The 26,254-nt window shown below is 42.9% G+C and overlaps 1 protein-coding gene across 1 annotated transcript; it reads left to right on the plus strand.

The window, feature by feature from the left end:
* Window positions 1-1,079: 1,079 nt before the first annotated feature.
* C1H4orf54 (chromosome 1 C4orf54 homolog) lies at window positions 1,080-18,011 on the plus strand (the record flags this gene model as incomplete). Its single annotated transcript, XM_028506244.2, is given in 3 exon segments — window positions 1,080-2,189; window positions 2,191-6,524; window positions 13,977-18,011. Coding segments are annotated over 2 exon segments (5,412 nt in total), but the record flags the coding sequence as incomplete, so codon positions are not given.
* Between the last annotated feature and the right edge of the window lie 8,243 nt (window positions 18,012-26,254).

Below are 26,254 nucleotides of genomic sequence, written 5' to 3' on the forward strand. Positions count from 1 at the left end.
CCTGGCAGGTGACGAGGGCCAGATCTCACCAAAACCAAGAGTCGTGGTTCTCCACTGATAACACCCAAGGGATCTTTCCTGAGGATGGTCAGCACAGAACCCCCATCATGGGCTGCCTGGCAAATTCACTCACACAACCACTGAACTGTTTGAAATGGATGTACCTCAGAGCCAGTGAACTAGGACTTTGGCTTTGTTTCTATGGGGCATGCCAGCGGGTCACATTTCCTCTCTGAACCTCCCTCCAAGAAGCACTGTACTCAGAAGGGTAAGTGTGTCCGTTGTTCTTTCGTGCCTATTGACTTCGTGCCCTGCGGGTCTGGAGCTCAGCCAGCGTAACTGAATCAGGAGGCTGCGGCTCAGGCTATATTTAATTGGAGGTTTATTGTCTTCGCATGGGTTTAGAAGTTTAGGGAACGTTTTCTGAGATTGATGGGTTATTGTTGAGTTGAAGTAGTGTCAATTTTGACCCCATGTGCTCCTTTTTTAGTGATTGTATCTAAAAGTTTAAAGCCTTATGTTTTCAGTTTTTGAAAACTGCCCTTTTGTTCTTCAAGTCAGCCGCGTGAGCATTCTAGAAGGGACTCTTCCTATTTTGAAACAAATGGATTATGTTTCATGGAGTGTAACTGTGGGAAAAAGAGGATGAAATGTTTTATTCTTGTGAAAAGTTTCATTACTAAAACTCATCTGATTTGAATTGAAAGAGAAGAAAATGCCTAGCTTTTGAGGCAAATGTAAAGCTTACCATATGTCCAAGGGGGATTTTGAAATCGTTCTAGATTTTCCTTAAGTGGATTTAAAATACAATGCAGAATTTGGATTTTATTTGGGAATGAAGGGGAAAAACCATTTAATCAGACTTAGGAGTGAAGGTGGCAGTGACTAAAGGATCATTCACACTAATTAGACATGATTATAACAGATGACATAGAACATTTGGTTGATTTGAATTAGAACCCACATGCCCCATCTACCTTCAACCTTCTCTTTTCATTTTAGAGTCTCCTCTGTACCTTCCAGTGTGGTTTCACTCTGACTAGGGAGCAGACACTAAAAATATTTCTGGAATGACGTGACCCACTCTCGCCCCATCCAGGAAAGAGACAAGGCTTCACAAGAAACAACACATACTTTCCTTTCATTTCCGAGAGTCCCAGGGTCGACCTACAGATGTTGCTCCTTCCATGGCCAATGGCATTTGGACTCCAAGCTGCCAATGGTGCCAGGCAAACAACTGGACAGGACAGCTCAGCTACAGGAAGGTGGCCACAGTCTCGGCCAGAGCAGCAGCCCCCAACCCACAGACCACCTCTGCCACCCCATCCAGGAGCCTTCCCACTTCCCTCAGGCTTGCCCAGGCCCCGCCACAGGGGCTGAAGAACTGGGAGGTGGTGATAGCACAGAAAGTGGTGTCTACAGCCTTGGGGACAGTCCAGGCACATAGGACCCTGCTTCGGGCAACTCTGCAGCCCCTTCAGCACAAGGGAGGGACCCACGACAGCCCCAGCACTCACCACTGTCTCTTCCTGTCACTGATACCTAGGCAAGGGCTCAGAATGGAAGCCACCACTCCTGAGCTGAATCTACAGGCAAGACTGAAGGAGGTGGGGGACGGGTTGAGTACAGCTCAAGATAGCCAGGAGCTAAAGCAGCAGCTGCAGCCACTGCCCAAGTCACCAGCCTCCTCCCAGCAAGAAGCAAAATATGTGGAGATGTGCACTTCAGCTGGAGTCCAGAGGGAGAGTCCGCAGACCATGAAACGGACTTTGGAGTGCTCACCTGGGGATCAAAGGGCCTCTAGGAATCCTAAGGAGGAAGCCCAAGATGAACCCAGAAGTCAAGAGAGCAAGGCTCCAACCCCCCAGAAGAATCCTGCCTCCTCGGAACTCACCGGATCCCAGATCTGCAGCACTGAAGAGGGCAGCACCGTCTCCTCCTCTTCTTCCTCCTCCTCCTCCCCGGTGGGCAAAGCAGAAGGTGGCCTTTCCAAGCTGGATGGACCCACCATATCAACAGGGGCTCTGACCACCTCGTCTTCATCTCTAGGCTTTGAGAGTGACAGTGGTGAGAGTGCAGTGACCTGCCAGCCCCGGGGAGGAGAGGGAGGGAAAGCGACAGGAGGAGGAGGGGGAGAAGATGGAACAGAGTGCAGGGACATTATTGCCAAGTCTCAGGGAAGTAGGGGCCCCCCCCAAAACCGAGCAGGCTCACTACATCACCACTCACGAGATCCAGCTGAGTGAGGTGGAGCAGGACATGGATTTCGACGTGGGGCTGGCCTCCCGCTGGGATTTCGAGGACAACAACGTGATCTACTCATTCGTGGACTATGCCTCCTTTGGTGGCAGTGATGAGACCCCGGGGGATATCACCACCCCAACCGAAGAGGAGGACAACAGCTGCTACCTCAGCACTACTCCCAGCACCAATGCCACCCGGACGCCGAGCCCCTCCAGCAGTGACCCTCCCCGCCCCAGCGCAGGCAGTAGTGGTCGTGACACCAGCAGCACGGAAGTGGGCAGTGACCCTACTGACAGTGGCCCCACTCCCCCACCCACTGGGCCTGGCACTGCCACTCGGCCTGAGCCCTTGCCGGAGCCCCCGGAGGCAGCTTCAGGGGCAGCAGCCGCAGCAAGCAGCTGTGGGAGTGCAGCAAGCCAGATCCTCCTATCAATCAAACCGACTTCCCGGGCTATAAATGAGCCTAGCAACGTGCGTGCAAAGCAAAACATTATTTATGCTGCCAAGCATGAAAGCGACATGAGCCTCCGAGTCTCTACGGCTGCTGAACACAATTCAAGTTCACTGAAGCAAGACCCGGCTGCAGCCGTGGCTCAGGACCATGCAAAGAAATTCATTGCTGTCCCTGCTCGCCTGCAAACACGGTGTGGGGCCATCCGGGCTAAAGAGCTGGTGGACTATTCCAGCGGGGCCTCCAGCGCCGTGAGTGAACTGGACGATGCGGACAAAGAGGTTCGTAATCTGACCTCCCGCGCTTTCCGGAGCCTCGCTTACCCCTACTTTGAGGCTCTGAACATCAGCTCCCGGGAGTCCTCCACACTTTCCGAAGTTGGCTTTGGGCGTTGGTCGACCTTCCTAGACCTAAAATGTGGGGGTGTTGGAGCCAGAGTGGAACAGAGCCTGCTCCGGAGCAGTGCAGCCGCGGTGGCTGCAAGTCTTAGGAAGGATGGTGGTGCCAGGACAGCCGCAGACCAGCTCTACATCCACTCCAGGAAGTCCCAGACCAAGGCCTTGGAGTTTGTCGTCAGCAAGGTCGAAGGGGAAATCAAGCATGTGGAGACACCTCTGTGTTTCCAGAAGCAGGTCCAGACAGGCTCACGCGTGGTCACCCTTCTGGAGCCTCTGAATTTACGCAGTGAAAGCAAAGCCAGCTCAACCACTGGGCCCTGCAGGGCCACCAGAGGCTCCAGCAAGGGCCCCGGGTCTGTGTGCACAGATGACGGCTCAGAGACCTCTGAGAGCAGCAAGCCTGCCACCCGTGCGGAGGGCTCCCAGAAGAAGTCCAAGTTTGCTTCCAGTCTGCTCAAAAATGTCATCTCCAAGAAGATGCAGCGTGAACAGGAGTTCAAAATGGAGAGGGGAGAAGTCACTGACACATCCCATAACCTCTCCAGCACCTCCAAGGAGCCAGAGGGCGCCCCTGCCTCCGCGGGTGAGAAGCAGAGGGAGAGGGGCCTGCAGAGGCAGGGCTCTCGCCACTCAGAGGCTGGCTCGGAATACACTGTGCTCAGTGTGTCTGATGCAGGTGCCGAGGGGTCCGTGGTGGGGTCCAAGTCTCCAGTTTTCAAAGCCAGTGCTCCTCGGGAGAGCAACGCTGGCTCCGGCCGAACTTTTCCTGATGGCCACACAGAGGAAGTATGTGAGATTAAAAAGAGTGCATCAGAGACTGTCAAGGGCATCTTCCTCCGTAGTCAGAACAGTGCATTCCGGTCCTGGAAGGAGAAAGAAGCCGAGAAGCGGGAAGAAAAAGCCCCCATTGGGAAGCTTCAGCTCCCCAAGGAGAGTGACTGGAGGGCTGATCTTGGGGAGATCTCTGCCAGCAAGTCCACCATCATGTCACGTCTATTTGTCCCCAACATCCAGCAGACACCCAAGGACAAGCAGCCAGAGAAACAGGCCACCAAGTACCCTGCTGCTCAGGCCACCTCCACCGCAGTGATTAAGGCCAAGGCTCCGGAAATCAAGATCCGGCTGGGGAGTGTGCAGCAGCCAAGCTCAGACTTCAACATTGCCAAGCTGCTCACGCCCAAGCTGACCAGTGGCAGCTCCTCTAACCTTCTCAAGACCATTGAGGACAACACCAGGGTGCAACAGAAACTCTTCCGGGGGGACAACATGGAAAAAGCGCCCCAATTCCAGGTGAGAGACGTCAGAGACAAGTCTAAGGCTCAGGCCCCTCTCCACCAGGTGAGAGATGTCAGGAAACTAATCAAAGGGTCAGGCGATAGCAGCGACAAGGGCAGTGTTACCCCGGAGCAGGGGCTGACCGGGCCCAAACCCAGGCAGCTGGCTGCTGCAGCTGGCGGATCCAGATCCCTGTCCCCCATGGTGATTACATGCCAGGCAGTGCTGAACCAGAGGGAAGACAGCATGGACCGAGATCTGAGGGAGAGCATGGGCAAAGGTGGCAGCAGCAACAGCTTGAATGCCTCCTCGCCAGAAGGGACGGTCTTGGTTCACAGGGCATCTGGCAGGCTGCCGGTGGCCACCATTGCCCCCAATAAGCCTGAGCAGGGCTCATACCTGCCCGTGCTCAAGATTGTCTCCAAGGCTTCTGCTCAGAAGACCCCAGAGAAGGCCAAAGACGAGGAGGAAGGGCCAGACCCGAAGCCATCTCGGAATGCCCTGGAGAAGCTGACTGCTGCAGTGAGGTCCATGGAAGAACTGTACAGCTTCAACAGGAATGAGTGGAAGCGCAAAAGCGACCCCTTGCCAGTGATGACGGACAGCCATGTCCTGTCCCTCATTGCTAGTGAAGAGAGAGAAGGGGGCGGGGGTGCTGAGGGGGATCCGGACAAGCTGGCCAAACGGCCTGGTGAGGTAGGAGAGCGGGGCACAGGAAGCAAAGGTGGAGTGGTCCTGCGAGGAGGCCCCATGGAGCGTCTGCAGCGCAGAAACTCCAACCCGAACACGGAGAGTGTGTCTGCTCGCGCCGCTGCCTTCGAAAACCTGGCCCTGTCCAAGGAAAGGCCCCGATCCCTCTATATTCCCCCAGTCCACAAAGAGGTGGAGAGAACCCAGCCCCTGCAGCCCCTCCCACCACTCCCCAGCAACCGCCAAGTGTTCACAGTGAGTGCCAGCAGCGCCCAGAAAACCGGGGGTGTTGCTGGCAAGTTCCCACAAGGGCTTTCTCCAGATAGCCCTTCAGCAGCAAAAAGCATCAAGTCTCAGGGACTTCGGTCCCTCAAGATCTCTCCGGCCACCCGGGCACCTCTTGATGAGGTGACCAACAGGAAAAATGGCAGCACTTTGGAAAAGAGCAATAGTGACTGTGAGAATTATTTGACCATCCCAATTAAAGGAAGCTCTGCAGCTGGGGAACTTCCAGGCAGGCCTAGGGCTGGGAGGGAGGGGCCCCCAGCCTCCTCAGCGGCCACTCTCTGCAGCTTGCCCCCACTGAGTGCCCGCAGTCAGGTCCCTAGTTGCCCCAAAGGCTCTCAGATCAGTGGAACCAGGCGGCCAGCTTGGCCTACCAAACCTGAAAACCCACGGGAGTCAGTAGCTGCCCCCACAGGGCCCCAGAGCCCCCAGCATCCCTCCACTGCCATTTACCACCAGCAGCCACTACCCTTCACCTTGCAGGGGTCACAGCCCCAGGTCCTTTGCTTCTCCCCACCTGGCATGCCTGCCCCAGCACCTGCAGGCCCAGCTCCTGTCCCCTCAGACCCCTTCCAGCAGCCACAGCCTCAGCAGACCCAGCGCAAGATGCTCCTGGATGTGACAACTGGCCAGTACTACCTGGTGGATACACCAGTGCAGCCTATGACCCGGAGACTGTTTGACCCTGAGACAGGGCAGTATGTGGATGTGCCCGTGACTGCCCAGCAGCAAGCTGTGGCTCCCATGTCCCTCCCTGTGCCTCCCTTGGCCCTGAGTCCTGGGGCCTATGGACCCACCTACATGATCTACCCTGGGTTTCTGCCCACAGTGCTGCCTACCAGTGCCTTGCAGCCCACGCCAGTTGCTCACACCCCAGGGAGCAGCGAGGTCTCCCAGATGGCTGCAGAATCCCCCAGCAAAGAGGCAGCAGCTAAGTTAACTGAGGCCCCATACTTCATGGCCTCTGGTCAGTCTCCTGCTTCCTCTTCAGCCCCGGCAGCCACATCCCAGCTGGTGGGGGCAAAGGGCTTTGCCCAGCTGCACGGCAAACCTGTCATCAGCATCACTTCTCAGCCTCTGGGGCCGAGGATCGTTGCTCCCCCCTCCTTTGACGGCACGACCATGAGCTTTGTGGTGGAGCACAGATGATGAGCAATTACCAGGAAGCAGGACAGAGCTGGGTGAGTGTGACTTTGATCATCAGATATAAATATTAAGAGCAATCCTGTTTCTTTGTGTGTGTGTGTTTGAAATGTCAGATTTATAGCAGAGGAAGTTGTCTAGAAATGGGCATTTTTGAAAAATAGAACAAAACCCCATCCAAATTATTAAGGAGCTAATTTTCTTGCCAAGCTTCCTTCTCTCCCCATTCCTCAGTCTCCATGGTCTTTCCCCTTTGACCTTTTCACATTGCCTGAGTGTTTTTCTCACCTGTTAGTAGGAGGGAAGTGAACCTTGCATCTGTCAGGTTAGACTTTGTTGAAAGTTCACAGGGGAGAGAAACAAAAACCCAGGCCGTACTTTGTGGACTGAGCTTCTATTCCTGGCAGCCCTGGTGACAGAAGGGAGAACATCCTGCAAAATCACTGGGAACACTGTTAATCGGCCAACTCCTCAGAAGTAAGGAGGGTCAAAGACTGACATTTTCTTGTTAGAGGGTTTTCTGAATTTCCAGAAGAATTTTTTCCCTCTCTCATATCTTCCTCTTGAAGTTTCTTATACAAGAGAATGTTTTTTTTAAGCTCTCATTTTTCTGTTTTCAGACAATCAGAACATTTTTTGTTAGATGAGTCCCAGGTCTTTAAGGTATGTTACACACACACACACACACACACACACACACACACAGAGCCGACCTCTATGAGAGGGGGGATTACTGAGTGATGTGGCTCCTTGCAGGGGCTGCTGTGTTGGACCAGTCATTCAGACTGAACCCACTCTCTCAGCTGCCAGTCCCTACAAGGTGTTCATTTTCATATCTGCACATCCTCCCTTCAGAAAAGAAGCAACTGCTACTTGCTCCCCTCTAAAGGAAATTAGATAAAGTAGATTCCTAACACCTGAATTAATCCAAATTCGTAGACAGGAATTCTTGCCGTAAATATGGTCCATGAAACCTGATAGGAAAAGTGAGCCCGAGTTAGGGCACTTCAGGTCACACACACACTTGGGAAAGATCGGGGAACACTTCAGATGCGAACACAAAGATAGCACCACTATGGGGGCAAATTGCCCCTCATTCTCCTGTTCTCTTCAGGTTAGAAAAGGTTGACCTTATAAACATTTCTTGGACTTTCACTTCTTGGTAAGGTTATACCAAACCAAGAGAGGAGATGGAGAAGAGAGAAACCCTTTCTATGCTAAGGAAATAAGCCATTTCTCTGAACTGAAAAAGAACAGAGGAACAATGTTTCACTGGCCAATGAAAGAGCCTTAAATTAGGAAGTAGGATCATTAGATTACAGTCAAAGTGTCTTCCCACCAGCTGTGTGTTCTTGTGCTGCAAACTCTAGCACTCATGACACTCATGTGTCACTAATATCTACTCAAAATGCATCTGAGTGTCAGATGATATAACAGTGCACTGCAGATTTAAAACCCTTTTCAAATTAAGGTGTTATTACATTTATTGGTGTACATGACATTAGGCCACTGTTCAAAAATCCTTGGGTCTTTCTCAAAGAATTCAGGTAAAAGCGCAAGACTCATTTTACTTGCAACCTAGAAATAGATAATTAGAAATTTTTCACTCCAAGGGTTTGTAACAGGTACTATATGATGATCACAAAAAAATTAAAGATAAATACTGCATTTTTTGTCTGTTGTAAAAAGTAAAGAAAAAATTCAGTACACATGTGGAAGGGACTCAAGATTAGAGAAGAGTCTTGCAGAAGGAAAATGGTAGCCTCTAGACAAGTGCACTTAAATCTTCTGGACAGGCAGTACTAGGTTTACCTAAGGCTACTTTGGAGCAGCTAATGCTGCAAGGCCTTTGTGTGACTGCAGAGGCACAGAAAGGAGAGGAAGGGAGGACAGGGCAGAGAGAGGAACCAGGCACACAGGCTCCTGTAGTGTCTCCTCTGTGCCTGCCTTTGGCCATTCTCCTGGCTGCTGAGTCTGAAGTGGTTAGGCTTGGATTGGCTTCCATCAGACACAAATACAAATCACAGTTTTTAGTATTCAAGATTTGAACAATGATTTTCTTGGAAGTCTATTTCTTTTTGAAAGCAAAACCTTTATTTTAGTCCATAGCCCTGAAGACAGACAGAAATCAAAAGCTGGCTTCGCCATTTAAGAAGACTAGTGAGGAACTAACAATTAGCTTTTTGTACACAGGCAAAAAAAATCTCATTATTAAAACTCAGATAACTAACAAAAATTCTTCACAATTCACCTTCCTTGTAGTCCTATGCTATTTCCCAAAGAAAAGTCAGACACATAAACAAGTGTGTAGTTCTTTTCCTGGTGTGAAAAAAAAAAATTAAATGCTGTTCAGATGTATCAAAATTTACATTATACTCACTCATTCATCAGCTGATACTCATATGAATGGTCCTTGTGAGAAGCCTTGGCCGCTGGTTTCAGTTCAAAATTTCCTTTGAAAACTAGCCTTATCCCAGAGATGGGGATAACGTTTCCTTGAGGTGGGGTCTGGTTTTATGTGCCCCTTTCAATCAAGTTATTTAAGTGATTTGATCCAATGACAATATTTTGCAGAGGAGAAAACTGGGACTTAGAAAGAAATGGTTTTGCTCAAATTTCCAGAGAGTGAGAGAGCCAGGACCTGTGGAGGTGGCTTTTAGCCCCCGGGCCATTCAATGTTCCCCATGGGCCACTTTGTGTTTGTTCATTGGTAGGTGGCATGGAGCAAGGGAAGGGTAGCTGAGAGTGCTTTGAGATCTGAACTGGCAGCCAGGACACCTGAGATCTACTCTCTGCCTCTCCAGACATTTGAAAAATGAGTGTTTGAATGAAATGCACCACAGGGGTGTGGAAGCATCAGCCAGCAGCCTACACTCCAGCTGGAGGAGACACACCAAACACACAGAAATGCAAAACTAGTGTTCAAGTCCTGTCTTCACCTTTAAGGTTCCTTCCAGCTCAAATAATAAATATTTCATCTTCTATTTTTAGCTGGGCATTTGTAACAGGGAGCTTTGCTTTCTGCCCCTGTATATATTTGAGCATAACCAGCTGCTGTTTTTTTCTAATTATTCTGTTATGAGTTTCCCTTTAGTTTTGCTTTTATAGGTGAGCCTTTCCCACTTCAAAGATAATTAGTAATGTTACTTGTTCATTATTATTTAATAATGACATTGCAGATTGTGGTAAACAGACAAGGCTGAGTACATCCAGTAGCCCAGTGACCTGAGAGTCCCAGCAGGAGCCAATTTGTGACACACCAGCATGGTCAGGCACAGCAGTTGCAAAACTTCACTGCTTCCTTCTTTTCTGCTAAAATCTTTCTGTTCTAGACCCTTGTTGTTTGTTGATTTTGTTTTGAACATCCCAGCTCCAAAAGACTCTTTGATGCCTTTTCCAAAAAGATTATTTTTGTTTTTAGTTTTCTGTCATTGGAAGCATGAAGCAATTATTTTTCCTTTTCTTGCTTTCTCCAGCCCATCTACTTAGATGCCATATTTTTGTTCTAAAGTTTTTATTGAGACTTGATGCTAAATACCATTTACAAGAGCATAAAGATAAAATAAATATGTAATAACAAAACTTTAATTGACACTATGCAGTAGGTATTGCAATTATTTTGTTACATTTGAGTGTCTTTTTTTTCTGTAAGATTTTATCCATTTGGTTATTCATTTCTGAGTGTACCTTATGGAGCAGCTCCTACACGTTTGTCTTTCTTTTCTCCTTACCTTCTCAGAGTTATTTCAACCCTCTGCATAGAGCCCCACAGGTCAGAGAAAGGGGGCTGGCTATTGTAGAGTGTTCTAAGCAGGTCCTAAAGAGGTCATGAGATCATCAATCCCTGTGTCCTCCTGTTAAATTGTAGGAGGAAATTGGGCCTCAGAGAGGTTAAGTGGCTCTTTTTCAGTCACAGCATTCCTTTGGGGCACAGTTGGGACCCAAAGCCCGAATCACCCCATATCAGAGTCCTTTTTTCAGTCTGCTTCTTTCCTACTGCTTTCCAGCCCCTTTCTCTTTTTCTCCCCAGGGCCACCCTTCGTTGGTGGTCCTCCTTCCTGGCATTTCTCTCACTGGTTCACTTCCCCTCCTTTCTCCCCTGTTATTTGTTTGAGAATTTACTTTCTGTTTTTTGCTTTTTTTTTTTTTCCAGTGGGGGGGGGGGGGCTTTATTCCTTATTGTTTTTCCTTTCCCATTCCCTTCAAGCTGATTTAGTTTAATGTGTCACCTTGCTTCTTTCCCTCTCACTTTTTTCGTTTGTAGTTTGTATTTAATCGCAGACTGGGAAACTTAAAGGACCAGTGCTCCCTGCCAACTCCCTCACCAGAACCTTCTTTGCATCTGTGGAGCAGGCCAGTTGGCTGCAAGCTTGACATTTCATATTCATTTCACTCCATAATTACCTTCCTTAATCAATTCATTTATTTCTATTTTTCTCTGACTTGGTTGTGACTTCCTTTCTCAGTTATTATATGTGACTGTTGTTTAATTTTATTATTTTCTTAATGTCTTTTTTCCCCTTTCCTTCTCCTTTTCTCTTTTCTTGGATTATAGCTTTCCTCTTGCTTTTAATTTTGTGCTTCTCTCCAAAATTTTACTCCATTTATTATTCTCTTTTCTATCCTCTATAAATTAATAAAAATGAAAAGTAATAGCCAATGTGTATTAATCATTTATCATATGCCAAGATTTAACATCATGCCATCTGACTCTTAAAACAAGTAGCTACTGTATTCATCTCTATTTAACAAATAAAGAAATAACTTATCCCAAGGAAACAGATCAGTTGAAACCTAGGCCCTTCATGCTCCATGGCCATGCTCTTTTGGGGGCCCTTGGTTTTCCCATCTCTTACTCTCTGCCCTCCAGGTCTCAGTTCCTTCCTGTGAGTTGTCCCTCTTTAGTCATGTGGGAAAAAGAGAAAGGAATAAGGTCAGAAACTGACCTTGAATCTGGTAATGTCTAGCATATATCAAGCCTCCATGTGTATTTTTCTTTTGATTAAAAAATTAGCTGTCCTTAATTTCAGACATTCTACTCCCCAAAGAGAAATTTGAGCCAGCGTTAGCATTTCTAGGGGCTGTGGCTCTTGGTAGTAGGGTGTTTCTGTGTGCATGTGGAGAGAGGCAGGTGTGGGATGCACACCTGAGAGTGGAATCCCCCCTGGATGCCATTGGATTCATGCACTCTAGTTGGAGGGGAGCTGTGTAGTTTTGCCAAAGCCCTAGTATGTGCCCCTTGAAATCAGGCAGTTCTGGCCCAAATTCTAATAATACTCTTACTACTCGGGACAAGTGACTTGCCCTCTGGGCTTCACTTTTTTTAGCAATAAAATGGGGATACGCTGCAGGAATGTTGTGAAGATTGAATTATAAAACCATTACAAAGGACGTATCAAAGAGTTCATAACATGTAAGTTTGGAGACTATAACCTCATGAATGCCTTAGAACCTTCTGATCTTTCAGGGGCCCTCACCAGAGCAGAAAATCAGCCCTTATCCTTACAGACTCCCAGGGCAGCATCAGAGGCCTGATCCAGGACTGTTTTACATTTCTCTAAACTGGAGGCAGTTTCCACAGCTCTGTAGTCAGAGCTGGCTGATCTCTTGGGACAGGCCAGTTGGCTGTGGGTCAAGGTACTCGAGTATCTCCCAAGGCTTTCCAGAATGCTATACAACTCTGGGCCTAGATTGCCAGCAGCAATGTGATGATTTTCTTTTCTGCCTGGACACAGGCCTGTGTGGAACAAAGGAAAACCTGACCCAGCATCCATTCTGAACTCTGTCATGTATTCTGGTCCTATAAGTGTGGGAAGTCATCCGGGCCAAACTGCCTGGTGACACAATATAGTCAGCCTCTCGTCTTTACTGACTTCTTCACAGTCCTCTGATTGGTTAAATTTATCATTTATTATTATGTTATTATTTTATATTTAATAAGAATTGAAGCCCTGGCTGGTGTAGCTCAGTGGATTGAGCGTGGGCTGGGAACCAAAGTGTCCCAGGTTCGATTCCCAGCCAGGGTACATTCCTGGGTTGCAGGCCAGAACCCCCAGCAACTGCACATTGATGTTTCTCTCTCTCTCTCTGTCTCTCTCTCTATCCATCTCTGTCTCTATCTATCTCTATCTCCTTCCCTTCCCTCTCTAAAAAGAAAGAAATAAAATCTTAAAAAAAAACCCTCAAAAATTAAAAAAAAAAAAAAAGAATTGAAATAACTTAGTAGTTTCATGATTTCAAATAAAATTGCTTTCAAGTTAATGTAAGCAAAAGCAATACACTGTAAATGAATAAAAAGGCAGTGTCTGGGCAATGAATCTCTGAAAACTGTATTGGTAGATTGTATAAAAAGATTTTTTTCTCTATTTCTCAGCATCTTAGAGTGCCTCCCTGCCCTCTTTGATCCACGTAGAAATGATTCTTCATAGTCTTCTGTTTTCTTCTCTGTCTTTTGTAATTGTGTTTTCCTTTCTTGTTGCTACTTTATATCATTAGGCAGAAAAACCTAAATTTAGCAAATGAAGTCTCCAAACTCACATTGGTCTTTTTCATCTTGAAGACCATTCCTTAATATAAAATACAAAAGAAAAAATAAAAAGCATGAAATATTGTACATATGAAGTCATCATTTTTCCTATAGACTTCCTTTTTTAAGCATATATTAACAGGTCAGTTTCTAGATGACAGGGTTAAAATATTCCTTACTGATTCCTGTGATTGCATATAAGTGATTAGATAACTGTTATGTGATACTTTTTGGGGGTTATTTTTCACCTGATAGAGTCTCCTTCATCCCTCACAAATATTACCTGTAGGCCACTCTAGTTTTGTTGTTACAACATTATGTTCATATATCAACTCTCAAATGTTTAAGAAAATGTTCTTTAGGCAAAGTTCTAGTAGATGTACCATATAAAGAAAGTGGTCAACAGAAAGGGCTAATTTACAGCAAGCTTTTGAACATGTCAGTACTTATCTTAGAATGGATTGAACTAAGTTATAGCCCCTAACTGGTATATCTCATTTTAAACAAAATGTACCAGAGGAAATTCTACATAATCTAGGTAGTGATTTTTTGTTTACAAAAATTCTCAGTATAGAGTTCACTCATTTAACTGGATTATTAATTCATGGTAAACTGCATTTCTGCATGATATTTCAGGAACACATCTATTACACTGTTTTATCCCTGTTGTGAATGATTTAAATGAAACTAAACATTTCACTTTAAAATAAGTTTTGTATAACTCTTTGTATTTAATTCAATTTTCAAACAGAAGTTCCCCTTTGGGTACTTTATTAAAGCCAGTATAATGCCTAATAAGTTCAGAAACACATTTGCCAAACATACTTTAAAATGTGAACTTGATCATTATTAATATTGAAAGCAAATAGTTAAATAAAGTACATTTTGACATATTTCTTGCTTCTTACAAAGTGAATTTTACTTTTGGAACTAACCATCTATTCTTTCCTATGTTTGTTTATAGGAGCAAGACAGAAAGGTGGACTATTCTTCTTTAATCTGAAGGTTGCATTGTAACAGCGCTAAGAATTCATCTTAAAAATTTCCTCTACATGTGTTATTCTTAGTTTTTGCTTCTTATAAACCAAGTGTATAAGTTTCTATGTTTTCCTGAACAACTCTGTTAAGACAGATTATGTTATTTTAGTTTTATTGGGCTGGTTGAATGGTTCCATTTTTTCCCCTGTAAAATTATTTCTTTTTATACTTTACTATAGGATATAAGCTTCCTATTTATCTTTCCCTCCATTTGGCCAAACAACAAAAAATCTCTTAAGTATTTTCAGAGCTTAATCAAACCACACAACAGAATGAGATTGGTTTTGTTGTAAACAAAGCCAGCAAATCAATAACTTGGATCCTAGATCTCCTCATAGGTTCTTGGAATATGTGAGGACAAGCTGACAGGATTGTAGCACATGCTTCGATTTTAAACACAATGTGTCCCCACTTTGAATCATATACCAGCCAAGCCTATCATTCTCTTTGTTATATTCTACATGTTATTTTATTGGGTTTGGCATGAATTCAGATGTGATTGTGAAAAGTAGTGGTTTTAACTTTTATGCTTTGTTTTAATTTTTCCAATGCTACAATGTCACGATGCTATTTGTTGCTTTAAAACAGAGTGGCTTAAAATATGGAAGAGCAAGTGATTATATTTAAAATTAAATTTTTAGTCTCAGAAAGGTATAAAAGATCTATTTCCCTCTAGTAACCCAAACTTGTTACAAGTGTATAGCAGCTTTTGGTCTTCTTCAGTGATTCCCTCCATAGTTGCATAGTCCTGGCTCTCATGGATTGTTTGGAGTCCAAAGAGTGACCAGTTTGGGGTGATAGAGCAGAGTGTAAGCTCCTATTCAGTGGCTCTGATTTGCTCCAGCCCTAGTCATACCAATAGCAATGACCTAGGATTACATCATTTGCTCCTTGTGGTTGTAAGAGATGTTGAGAATCCAAATCACAGAATCTTTCACTGACATTCAATAATGCCTCCAATGTAACCCAGTTCTGAAGGTTATTTTAGTGAGTGTTCACAGTGAATCTTGAAGAGGAGATTGATCAGATAAATATTTAGCTTGTCAGAATTAATAAGTGTGCCAATATCTATTTGACAAATGTTATATTGGAATATTTCTTACTTCAAGGTATAAAAGAATACCTTGAAGGCTTCCCCAGGCTTTTTATTTAGGCAATCTCCTTCTTCACTTATTTTTTCAAAGATAAAGCATTCTGGTAATTTTTTGAAGCCTTTTTTAAATTTTAATAGTCAAGTTTTGGTTTCTGTTTATAAATGCTTCTTGAAGCCACAGAATTTAATGCTGTTCATGATTGAAGGTGTGGGTAAAAAACTATGAGACTGTTTTTTATATGATTTATATAAGCTCATTATTTTGTAGCTATGCTTCCTTTCTCAGACTCTTTTAAAAAATTCAATTTCATTTTCAGGGCCTTCCTTAAAGGAATAGCTTTTCCTAAAAATATGTTGGATAAAAAGAAAGGTTTGAAGGAGGAATAATCAATCAGCTTTGCTCTCAATTCAATCAATCATTGGGCCAATGAACTGCAGTGATCGCCTGTATGAGACATGAAACCCAAAATAAGAAGCAGCCTCTGAGTATGGAAAAGATGCCCCTGTACCATATTAGGGAAAGTGTTATGCCCTTGTCATAGAGGTTTGCTGACCCCAGGTGCATCAACAGATTCACCCCAGAACTTACTGAATTTTTCACCACTGGGGAACTAGTTACAATATCAGTCCTTCCTCATTTTCAGTAGAGATTGGATAGATGTGAGGTCACTTAATATTGAAACAAGAAAGCAGACTCATTTTCAAAGATCTGAAACCTATAATACTTAAAACAGTACCATGAATCCTTAAGTATTTGAGCGCCTCTGGTGCAACTTATATAGGATTTTGTTGGGTAGTACCAGACTTGGTAAGACTGCTTTAAAACTATGTGTGACTTCTAGGAAATCCCAGTGGTCATACTGAGTAGTTAACTATTTGCCAGCTCTACAAAAAGAGAGACTCTCTTAGAATATGTGGTGAAGGTCTTAGCTACCAACATTCTGGGGCCCCATAAGTTATTTATCATTATTTGTCACCAGCAGATATGAGCCTTAAATTCTTACATTGAGGTAAACAGACATTGGGAAAGAAAGGAGAACTTTCTATTTGTTGGATCTATCAGAGAGGCTACGTCCTGTGAGGAGCTGTCAAGGATGCAGTAAATGTCTAAGTGGTTAAGAATGTACTTTACAATAATATTCTATGAATATGATATTGTCTATTGATAAGCTTGTGGTATGCTGTTTCCTCAAACCATACAAAGCTGCTAGACCATTCACTACCTCAAATGATAGGGAGAAACATTTTTAAAGACTTGAGATAAATCTAAATCCTGATGTCATTGTTTTCTTATTTCTTGAGGTCACATTGGTGTTTGAAAGAAGTGGTGGTGCCCTTCCTTTTTCAACCACAGTTAAATAGAATAAGAGTCTATGAACCTTCCAACCCATAAAACTATTACCCTAATGATGTCCCTTCAGTCACTCAACTACTCTCTTATGTTTTAGATGCATACAACTATTAATGAAGCATGTGGCATTTTCTAAATAGTGCCTTGAGCTCAAATTTAATTAGATTTGCAGAGTTGGGCTTTTGCCATTTTCTCTCAGGTTTACAAGAGTGACTCAGTTTTCCAGATGAACCACAGGGCATTGTGTGTAGAAATCTTGACCCATTTTCTTTTTCCCCTCATTGGTTAAATGGTGAGGTTGTAATATGCTCTATTTGAATTGTTTTTTTTCTCAAAACTACACATTTGTAACCAACATGAAAATTTAATGAACCAGAATGTATTTTCTTAAAAGCACTCACTGAAATTACCCCCAGGGTTGAATGAAGCCCAGATATGCTGTCAGTGACCTAACTTATAGGATGTCTGTATGTCTGTGTATGTCTCTGTGTATATGGCTCTCTGCATATCATTGAGTAAATAAGTTAGAAAAAATTACTTCTTGACACCTCTATGATAAATCTCAAATGTTAACATGCATTTCAAATTCATCCTTATATCATGAGAAAATGCTTAGTAATATAAATGGTTTTTTTTCAGATTTGACATTTTGGTCCTTGCTTCTTAAAGAGATTTAATGTGTTTAAATTATTTTCATGTTTCATGTGTTTGCTGCAAATAGAATGCTCATGCTACCTGAAATAATACTTTGGACTGCAGGACAGTATTGATTCCTAAGTAGATTGACTGTAATTTCATGATAAGTATATATACATATATATCCATGAGAAAACACGTTTAATAACAGTTTTGTGTTTAAAAACTATCATGAGATATTTTTATATGTGGTGCTTGAGGAATTTCATTCTACAGTTTACAAGGTGTAGGTTTGCACCCCCAAATTCTCAGGGTATGCTATTTTACCCAAATACTTGAAAGAAAAAGGTGCCCTGTACTTTATCAGTACTGTTGAGGGGGGAAATTATAAATTCTGTGTAGGTTTGTATTAGAAAAATCAAATTTATAAATTATGTTAGACTTTTACATAATTTCTAAGGAGATATACATATAGATAGGATATATATTTTCAAGAGACTGTTTCTACATTCTTAACTAATTTCTGGGTCCTAAGTAGACCTCACAGGTGCATAAAATCATTAACAAAGCATGTAGCATTTGCTAAATTGTACCTTGAGCTTGAATCTAGTCAGAATTGCAGACTCTGGAAAAACAGCATGTTTGTTTGTGGCATGTGCGATTAGAAAGCCCAGGGGAGGATTCTGAAAATTGGACTTGTTTGTATGCCCCGTGTCTCAGAAGAGAACTGAATGTTCACAACAGTATTTGTAAGCAAATTAATATTCTCACTCCATGTTGCAACTAGAGCATATTATTAGATTTATTCCTATTTAATTCATAATGGTGCAGTGGGTTTTTTTTGTTTGTTTCATAATTGCTTTTTACAAGCTAGTGTTAATGGCCAAAAGTCCTTTCCAGAGCTTTTTGAAATTACCTATTGTACCTGTATCTATTTTCTGGCAGATGGTCCTTTTTTCCCCTCCCCCTTTGAAGATGTAGGTTTCTGAATTCACACTTAAATCATATTGTTGTACAGTAAAGACATTGATGGTTGAAAAGAATGTGAAGACTGAGGAAGTTATGTCCCAAACAGAGAAGAATAAATTGTGTGATGAATGGATAATGCTGAATTATACTCCTGGCTATGGAAAAAGCTTGTGGTAAATGGAAAGAATGTGAAAATTTGAACTGCTTTCAAGACAGAAGTGTTGGTAGAAGAGTTCCTACCTTAGGTATGATGTGACTGAGTTATAGAACGCACTGAGCTCAGGCAGTGGGACTGTGAATCCAGCCCAACAGCTCTGACAACTACATCATCAGTGTACTGCATATGGACAAAACCACGACTTAGACAAGGACTCTGTGAGACTAGCCTACGTACCTTAATTGCCAGCATTTGTAGGTGATTGTGCAATCTTGTGTATGGTCTTTTATTTTGACTGTTAAAAAAAAAGTTTTGTTGTTTTTGTTGTTGTTTTTTCCAGTAAAAGGTAACTGCAAAGAAAACATGCATTGTATGTCTTTATTTTAGCTCAAAAATAAACTTGGGCATTTTCAGTTTCTTCTACATTCTAACTAAAATCCTTTATTTAACTAAAATGCTGTAATGTTTTACATCCAGGTTACATGAGTTTTCTATTCTGCTGTAACCACAAACTTAGTGGCTTGAGACAAAGCAAATTTATTATCTTGTAGCTCTGGAGGTCAAAAGTCTGGGCTGAGTCCTTCCCTGAACCCACAGTATATCACTTGACCAACCCAAGGAATTTAACTGCTCACATCACTAAGCAGCACTGTGAGGAGCACCTAACAATATAGGTGATGCCCCATGACATCAAGGCACAACCTAGACAACAATGTTCCTGAGGGCCCACACTGAAGCCCACAAAGTAATTGTGGTTTTTTCCTTCAAAACCTAAATATGAGAGGCACACATTTTGGAGATCTATGGCACAGTGAGTATCAATGTTGTAACATGTCTCCTAAGTCAACCACTAGTTAACTGAAGTTACTATAAAATTTAAGACTGAAGCTCAAGAATGATTCAAAACCACATTTCACAAAGAGGGATATTCAGGACTCCTCACATATGTCCAGGGTTGGGGTGATAGGGCAAGAAAGAAAATTGAAGGCAGTCCCAGGCCTTCTTATATTTTCCTGAGTCACCTCTGGCTTTCAGCTCCTGTTTCCAGTGAACTCTCATATTCCATTCCCCATCTTGCCTCAAGCACGCACTATTCACTATTTGCATTGCTTTAGCACACCAGGCTTCAGAGCAATACCCACCCAATCCTGAGTGTTCTGGACTCAAGCCTGTATGTGTGGCTTGAGATTTTGCTGAAGGTTTGGGGTATGTGGGATGGAGATTAGCAGGTGCTCCATCATGTGGCAGCCAGCTACATTAGCAAACACTTTAAACCTGAACCACATACACACCTGTTCTTAAATAGCCCCGTGCCATCTCTGGCATAGAAAATTTTCACTGTTCAGGTCATTTGTGCTTCAGCCACCTTCCCTATTGCTAGAACCCTCTCTTTTTCTTCATTGTCTGCTTCCCCTGTTCCTTGTGGTAAAATTAAATTTTATTTATTATGCTTTTACAGCTGTCCCATATTTCCCCCTTTGCCCCACTCCAACTAGCCTCCTTACTCCCTCAAGCAATCCCCACACAATTGTCCATGTCCATGGGTCATGCAAATGTGTTCTTTGGCTACTCCATTTCCTACGTTGTACTTTACATCCCCATGACTCTTCTGTGACTACCACTTTGTGCTTCTTAATCCTTTCACCTTTTTTGCCCTCTCCCCAAACTCCCTCCCATCTGGCAAACATAAAAATGGTCTCTGTATCTATGTTTCTGTTTCTGTTCTGCTTATTTACTTATTTAGTTTTATTTAAGGTTCAGTTGTTGATATCAATAGACGTGTATTTGTGCCATTTTATTGTTCATATTTTTAATCTTCTTCATAAAGATGGTCCTTTAACATTTCATATAATGTTAGTTTAGTGGTATTGTACTCCTTTAAGTTTTTCTTATCTGGGAAGCTCTTTATCTGTCCTTCAATTCTAAATGATATCTTTGCTGGGTGGAGTAATCTTGTTTGTAGGTCCTTGCTTTTCATTACTTTGAATATTTCATATTAATCCCTTCTAGGCTGCAAAGTTTCTTTTGAGAAATCAGCTGACAGTCTTATGGGGGCTCCCTCATAGGTAACTAACTGCTTTTCTCTTGCTGCTTTTAAGATTCTCTCTTTATCTTTAACCTTTGGCATTTTAATTATGATGTATCTTGAGGTGAACCTCTTTGAGTTCATCTTGTTTGGGACTTTCTGCACTTTCTGGACTTGTGTGTCTATTTTATACACCAAGTTAAGGAAGTTTTTTTTCTCCCATTATTTCTTCAAATAGGTTTCCAGTTCTTGCTCTCTATTTTCTCCTTGTGGCACATCCATGATGCAAATGTTGGTTGATGCAAATGATGCAAATGCTTGAAGTTGTCCCAAACTTCAAGCTTACACCATCCTCATTTTTTTGGATTCTTTTTCCTTTTTGCTGTTCTGATTGCCATTTTTTTTTTTGCCTTCTTATATTCCAAATCACTGATTTGATCCTTGGGTTAATCTACTTAACTCTTTATTCCCTGTAAATTGTTCTTTATTTTAATTAGTGTATCCTATATATCTGATTGGTTGTTTTTTATGGTTTGCATGCCTTTTTTATACGGTTGATGTTCTCTCTGCATTCATCTGCTCCTCCCCTAAGTTCATGGAGCATCCTTATAACCAGTGTTTTGAATTCTGCATCTAAGCCTGTCTCTATTTTGTTTAGTTCTTTTTCTGCAGTTTTGTTCTGTTCTTTCATGGGCCATGTTCTTTGTCTCCTCATATATGCTGCTTCCCTGTGTTTGTTTCTGTGTGTTTGTTAGAGTTGCTATGTCTCTCAGGCTTGGTAGAGTGGCCTAAAGTAGTAGGTGTAGTAGAGCCCCAGTAGGGTCCGGGGAACAGCCTTTTGCTATTACCCAAGGTGGGTATTCAAGATGTGCCCAGAGTGTGGGCTGTGTACACACTCCTGTTGTAGTTGAGCCTTGATTGCTGTTGGCATATCCAAGGTCAACCACTGCCTGTGCTCTGTCCAGGGTTAGACAGTTTAAGCTACAAAGTGATCTGCAGATGACTGCCACTTGTACTAGCCTTGGAGGTGCCCAGGCAAGGTCAAGCTGTGAACCAAGGCTGGCTGCTGCTAGTGCCAGGCCTGGGGTTACTTAGCGAGAGGTATGGGGCTTGCTGAAGCCAGATGCTGCTTGCTTGAGGTAATTTAGAAAAATCCAAAGCATGGGCTAAGACAAGCCATACAAATTGAAAAGCCACCAGAAACACTTTGAGTGGGCTGGAAAGTTGGGTGGGACACTGCCTCAGAAAATCACCAGGGAGCAACACACAGTGTTAGCAAGGTTAATGGAGTTTCAGATATGGTGCCTGCCTGCTGGCTCTGTGGCTTTGTGGCAGGAGGCTCAGAAATGAAACAGTGGTCTCTTCCAGCACTTCTGTCTGGAAGAAAGCTGCCTCCCAGCTCTTGTCCTGGTGCCAGAAAACTCAGTTCCTCCTCATATATCTCTGATGCTTTTCAATCTGCTGCCCCATGCTGGAGCTCAGAGGGAGTGAGTCTGAGTAAGACTGTGCACAGAACCTTAAGAGGAACTTCTAGAAAGTCTGGCAATTTCTGTTTTCCACAGTTTCAATCCCTGCTGGTTTTTACTGCCAGAAATTATGGATATTATCTTCCTGGCCCCGGAATCCTGGGCGGGAGGGCCTGGTGTAGGACTGGGGCCCTTCATTCCTTATATATCCCAACTTTTATCTGTTATATGTGGGTTGGGACAAGCCCATTCTATGTCTTCATCCATGTTGCCTTTAGTTCCATAGTTGTAGGACTTCCATATGGCTTGATTTCTGACAGTTCTCTATAATGGTTGTTCTGTAGTTTAGTTGTAATTTTGATGTGGTTGTGAGAGGGAGATGAGCCATGTGTACCTCTGCTGCCATCTTGACTGGAAGTTTTGCTTCCTCTGTTCCTTAGCTTGCTGACTCAGAATCTTCTAATTTCCTATTTCAGGGTTGTCCAACCTATCGCCCACAGGCTGGATGTGGCCCAGGATGGCTATGGATGTGGTCCAGCACAAAATCATAAATTTACCTAAAACATTATTTAGTTTTATTACTTAGATATGTATATTTTCTATATTTTTTATTACAAACTTGGGACCTGCTTGATGATTTTAAAAGATTATCAAAAGAGCTGCTGCATAATTAATTAGGGCTATTATATAAGGACTGTCTTCCTTATCCGTGGTGGCAGATATCACAAAAATTATGCTTGGACCTTTTTTTTTCTCATCAGTTTTTGTTAGTGTTTGTGTATTCAATGTATGGCTCAAGATAACTCTTCTTCTTCTTCCAGTGTGGTCCAGAGATGACAAAAGGTTGAACACCCTGACTATTTCTTATGTAGGACAATTTAGCCACTTGTTGAATCCCTGCTGATGCAGATCCACTAAGCTATGTCTGGAAGACCTCATCTTCATAAACAAGCATGGCCATTGCTCTAGTCTTGTACTGCTGAGTAACAATCAACCTCAAATATGTGGCCTAGAAGCCACAAAAATTATGTATTTAGTTCAAGAATCTGCAATTTGGACAGGGCTGAGCATGGAAGGTTTGGTTCTGCTCCACACATGTGCTTGACCAGAGACTGGAGAATCTGTTTCCAAGAAAGCTCTCTCACATGACTGGAGGGCCATCGCTAGCCAACAGCTGGGCCAGTCAGGGACCTCAGTTCTTCTTAGCTGGGCCTCTCTGTGAGCTGCTTGGGCTTCCTCAAATCATGATGGGTGGGTTCTAACAGTAAATATCTCAGGAGACAGGAAGGAGATACTGTCAGTTTCCTAAGACCTAGTTGAGAAAGTGACATAGCACCGCTTTTACCATACTCCATTTGACTAACAATCACAGAACCAAGATTCAGTGGGCAGGAATACAGATCCTATCTCTCAATGGGAAAAGTATCAAATAATTTGGGAACATGATTTAAAACCATCATCCTTATTGAGGGGTGTTTTAAAGCAGTTACTTTTTTAAAAAGGTATTGTAAATTCTATTCTTAGATTACTGTAGGCTTGGTCAAAGATTCTAGAAAAAATCTGGAATTAGAGTAGTGTATGTAAGGTTTGGTAGGCATGTTTTTTTGTGTGTTGGGCATACATTGGAGCATCATAGGGTAGAAATCACTGTTGTATTTCCAGTGTGCAGTATATCAATGTTCTTTAGGAATAAAAAAAAGCCTACTATATGCCAGGTGCTCTAATTCATGAAGAGGTTAGGATTTCAGGAAGCCTTTAAATATGGTGAGAATGCCTGACATGCTGATGAAGCTAGCTAGTGTAAGCCTTGTCAAAGGCATGGGGATTGAGGAGTGGCTAATGACCACAAAAAAGATATCCATGCCAATGACCCAGCATGGGGCAGGCAGGGAGCAAAGAGAGCTAAATGTGAAAAGGACACAGAAAGCCAGGGCATAAGAAAGTGAATAAGCTGTTTGGTAGTGCCAGGGCCAGGGGAGCTACAAAAGGGTGATAAGGGAAGAGTGTAGACAGAGTATGGCCAAAGCCCTTTGATAAGAAGTTTATCCAATAGAAATGTTGTGAAAAGGCAGTCATCAAAGACATAGCAAAAACTGACGTTTCTTTCTGCCCCTTGAAGTTACAACCTAATCAACAGATTGTCCCTTGAGTGTTCTCTGAAAGCTTGTACCTTCAGGACTACTGGATAGAGTAAGGACAGATTTTATTATATACATATGTATATATACATATAAACACATGTTACATATAGTATTGCAGAATGACATTATGTTATATAGATTATTAAAATGTGAGAATCATAATGAGATAATATTACCCTTGGCCTCTAGTTAGCATTTAAGAAACATTAACTACTATAATATACCTCTCCATTATAGTATTTCTGCTTGTGAAGAATTCAAATTCACTGCTATACAGGTGTCTTAAAGATAATTCAAATTTATTGGTATGTTCTTTGAAGGAAACTTAGAAAATGTTAAAATGTTCTAAAAAAACTAAAAAGTAGGGCAAATTCTTAATTACTCACAGGGACTCACTACACAAATTATCTGTAAAAATAAGTACTTGTAAGTGTATTTTATATACTATTATTTACTCCATAAAATTATAAATCTTATATTCTAATATTTTTAAAGGAATTATTTTAATCATTGTATCTTATTTCCTTGTATTGCTGTATCATAACATGCTTAATCCATCTCATATTTTTAAATATTCACTTTTTATAACTTTGGGCTATGAAAATAATACTGCAATAAATATCTTTAAACACACACCTTTCTAGGCATGTCTGAGTATTTCCTTGATATAAAGGTCTCTAAGTAGAATTACTGAATAAAACATAAACATTCTTAGAACTTTTGACATAGGAGATTTTGAGATGTCTTCCTACCTTCTATATCCCAAATCTGCCACCCACAAACCTGCAAACACACTATTTAGAAACTTCATATTTTAGCACCACTTGTTTAAAATTATCCTGAATATGGAGGACTGAGAGGCTGCTAGTGATTTGCTGAAACAGATATTTTATTGAAGAAACTACAAACCCTTCACACACACAGAGTTCACAAACATCAGGAGAGACCAATGTTCTTCTTACAATTTTAGTTGCAATCTTGGCGCATTGGGAGGACACTGTAACCAAACGGGCTGCTCTGCCAGTGCAACTTCATCTGTTTCCAACGTAAATCCTGAGCCCACCTCAGGCTGGTTGAATCCCAAATAGAGCGGAGCTGCAGCTGCTTGTTTTTACAGACACTTCAGGTGATTCTTACAGACACAGCGTGGAGAACCACTGCTCTGGACCAGAGGGCAGCCACAAGGTGACCATTTTCTCCGGGGAAACAAGATGGCTGATGCTCTTGAGTAGAGAACTCTGCTCTCAACTTACCATGTTAGTGTTCCAGTCCCCAGTGAGATATTCCCTTTTCAAACCTCACTTTCCTCAGTGATTTTTTATAACGGAGACAACAAATCTTGTTTCAGGTTTTTCTGTGAACATTTTAAAGGCATAGTGCTTAAGAAATATTGCTTTCCTTCCTATTTAGGCAAAGTTAATCTAGCCTTTCTTTCTTTCTTTCTTTCTTTCTTTCTTTCTTTCTTTCTTTCTTTCTTTCTTTCTTTCTTTCTTTCTTTCAATAGTTTCAAAGACATATGGCTTTTTTAATTTTTTAAATATTTTATTTATCTATTTTTAGAGAGGGAAGGGAGAGAGAGAGAGGGAGAGAAACATCAATGTGCGGTTGCTGGGGGTCATGGCCTGCAACCCAGGCATATGCCCTGACTGGGAATCGAACCTACGACACTTTGGTTCGCAGTCCGCGCTCAATCCACTGAGCTACACCAGCCAGGGCAATTTTGTTTGTTTGTTTGAGGGGAGTGTAAGAGCACTGGGCCATGAAGGGAGAGTAAGCTGCTCTGTTGTGGAGGCTCCGACAGAGGTCTGTTTACTTCAAATGGCTCCTTGGTACCCTGAAAGCCGTGAGTATTATGCAGGTGAGGAATGCACTGACATCCACAGGAAATAGCTCCATAGTTACTGAACACCAGCTACGCACTGCATGGGGGATATTAAGGACTACATACATGATCCTGAGCTTGAGACACTCATACTTTATTTGGGAAGATGAGGTAGTTACATAATACGAGTAAATTTTAATGACAAAAGATAATGGAGAAGGGCAGTCATCCAAGTTGGGATGGTTAATTCCAGAGTGGGTGGTACATGTAGTAAGCGTACCTGGGAAACAGGTACACTTAGTGGCTGGCAGCTTCTGTGTGCAGGAAATGTAATGGAAGCTGGGCTTGATAAGACCCATTTGGGCAGAAGGACTGGGGGAAGGATGAGAGCAGAGAAACTGGAACAGCCAAATGATGGTGTGTTTGGAAAGAACATGTTGCAGGAACAGGGGGATATTGTTTAAGAAGAGTAGTGCATTTGAGGCTGGGGAGACCTGAGTTGGACCTGAGTCCAAATGTTGGACCTGAGTATGGAAAGGGCAT

Source organism: Phyllostomus discolor, chromosome 1 (genome assembly GCF_004126475.2).
Source record: "Phyllostomus discolor isolate MPI-MPIP mPhyDis1 chromosome 1, mPhyDis1.pri.v3, whole genome shotgun sequence".
Taxonomy (NCBI): Eukaryota; Metazoa; Chordata; class Mammalia; order Chiroptera; family Phyllostomidae; genus Phyllostomus; species Phyllostomus discolor.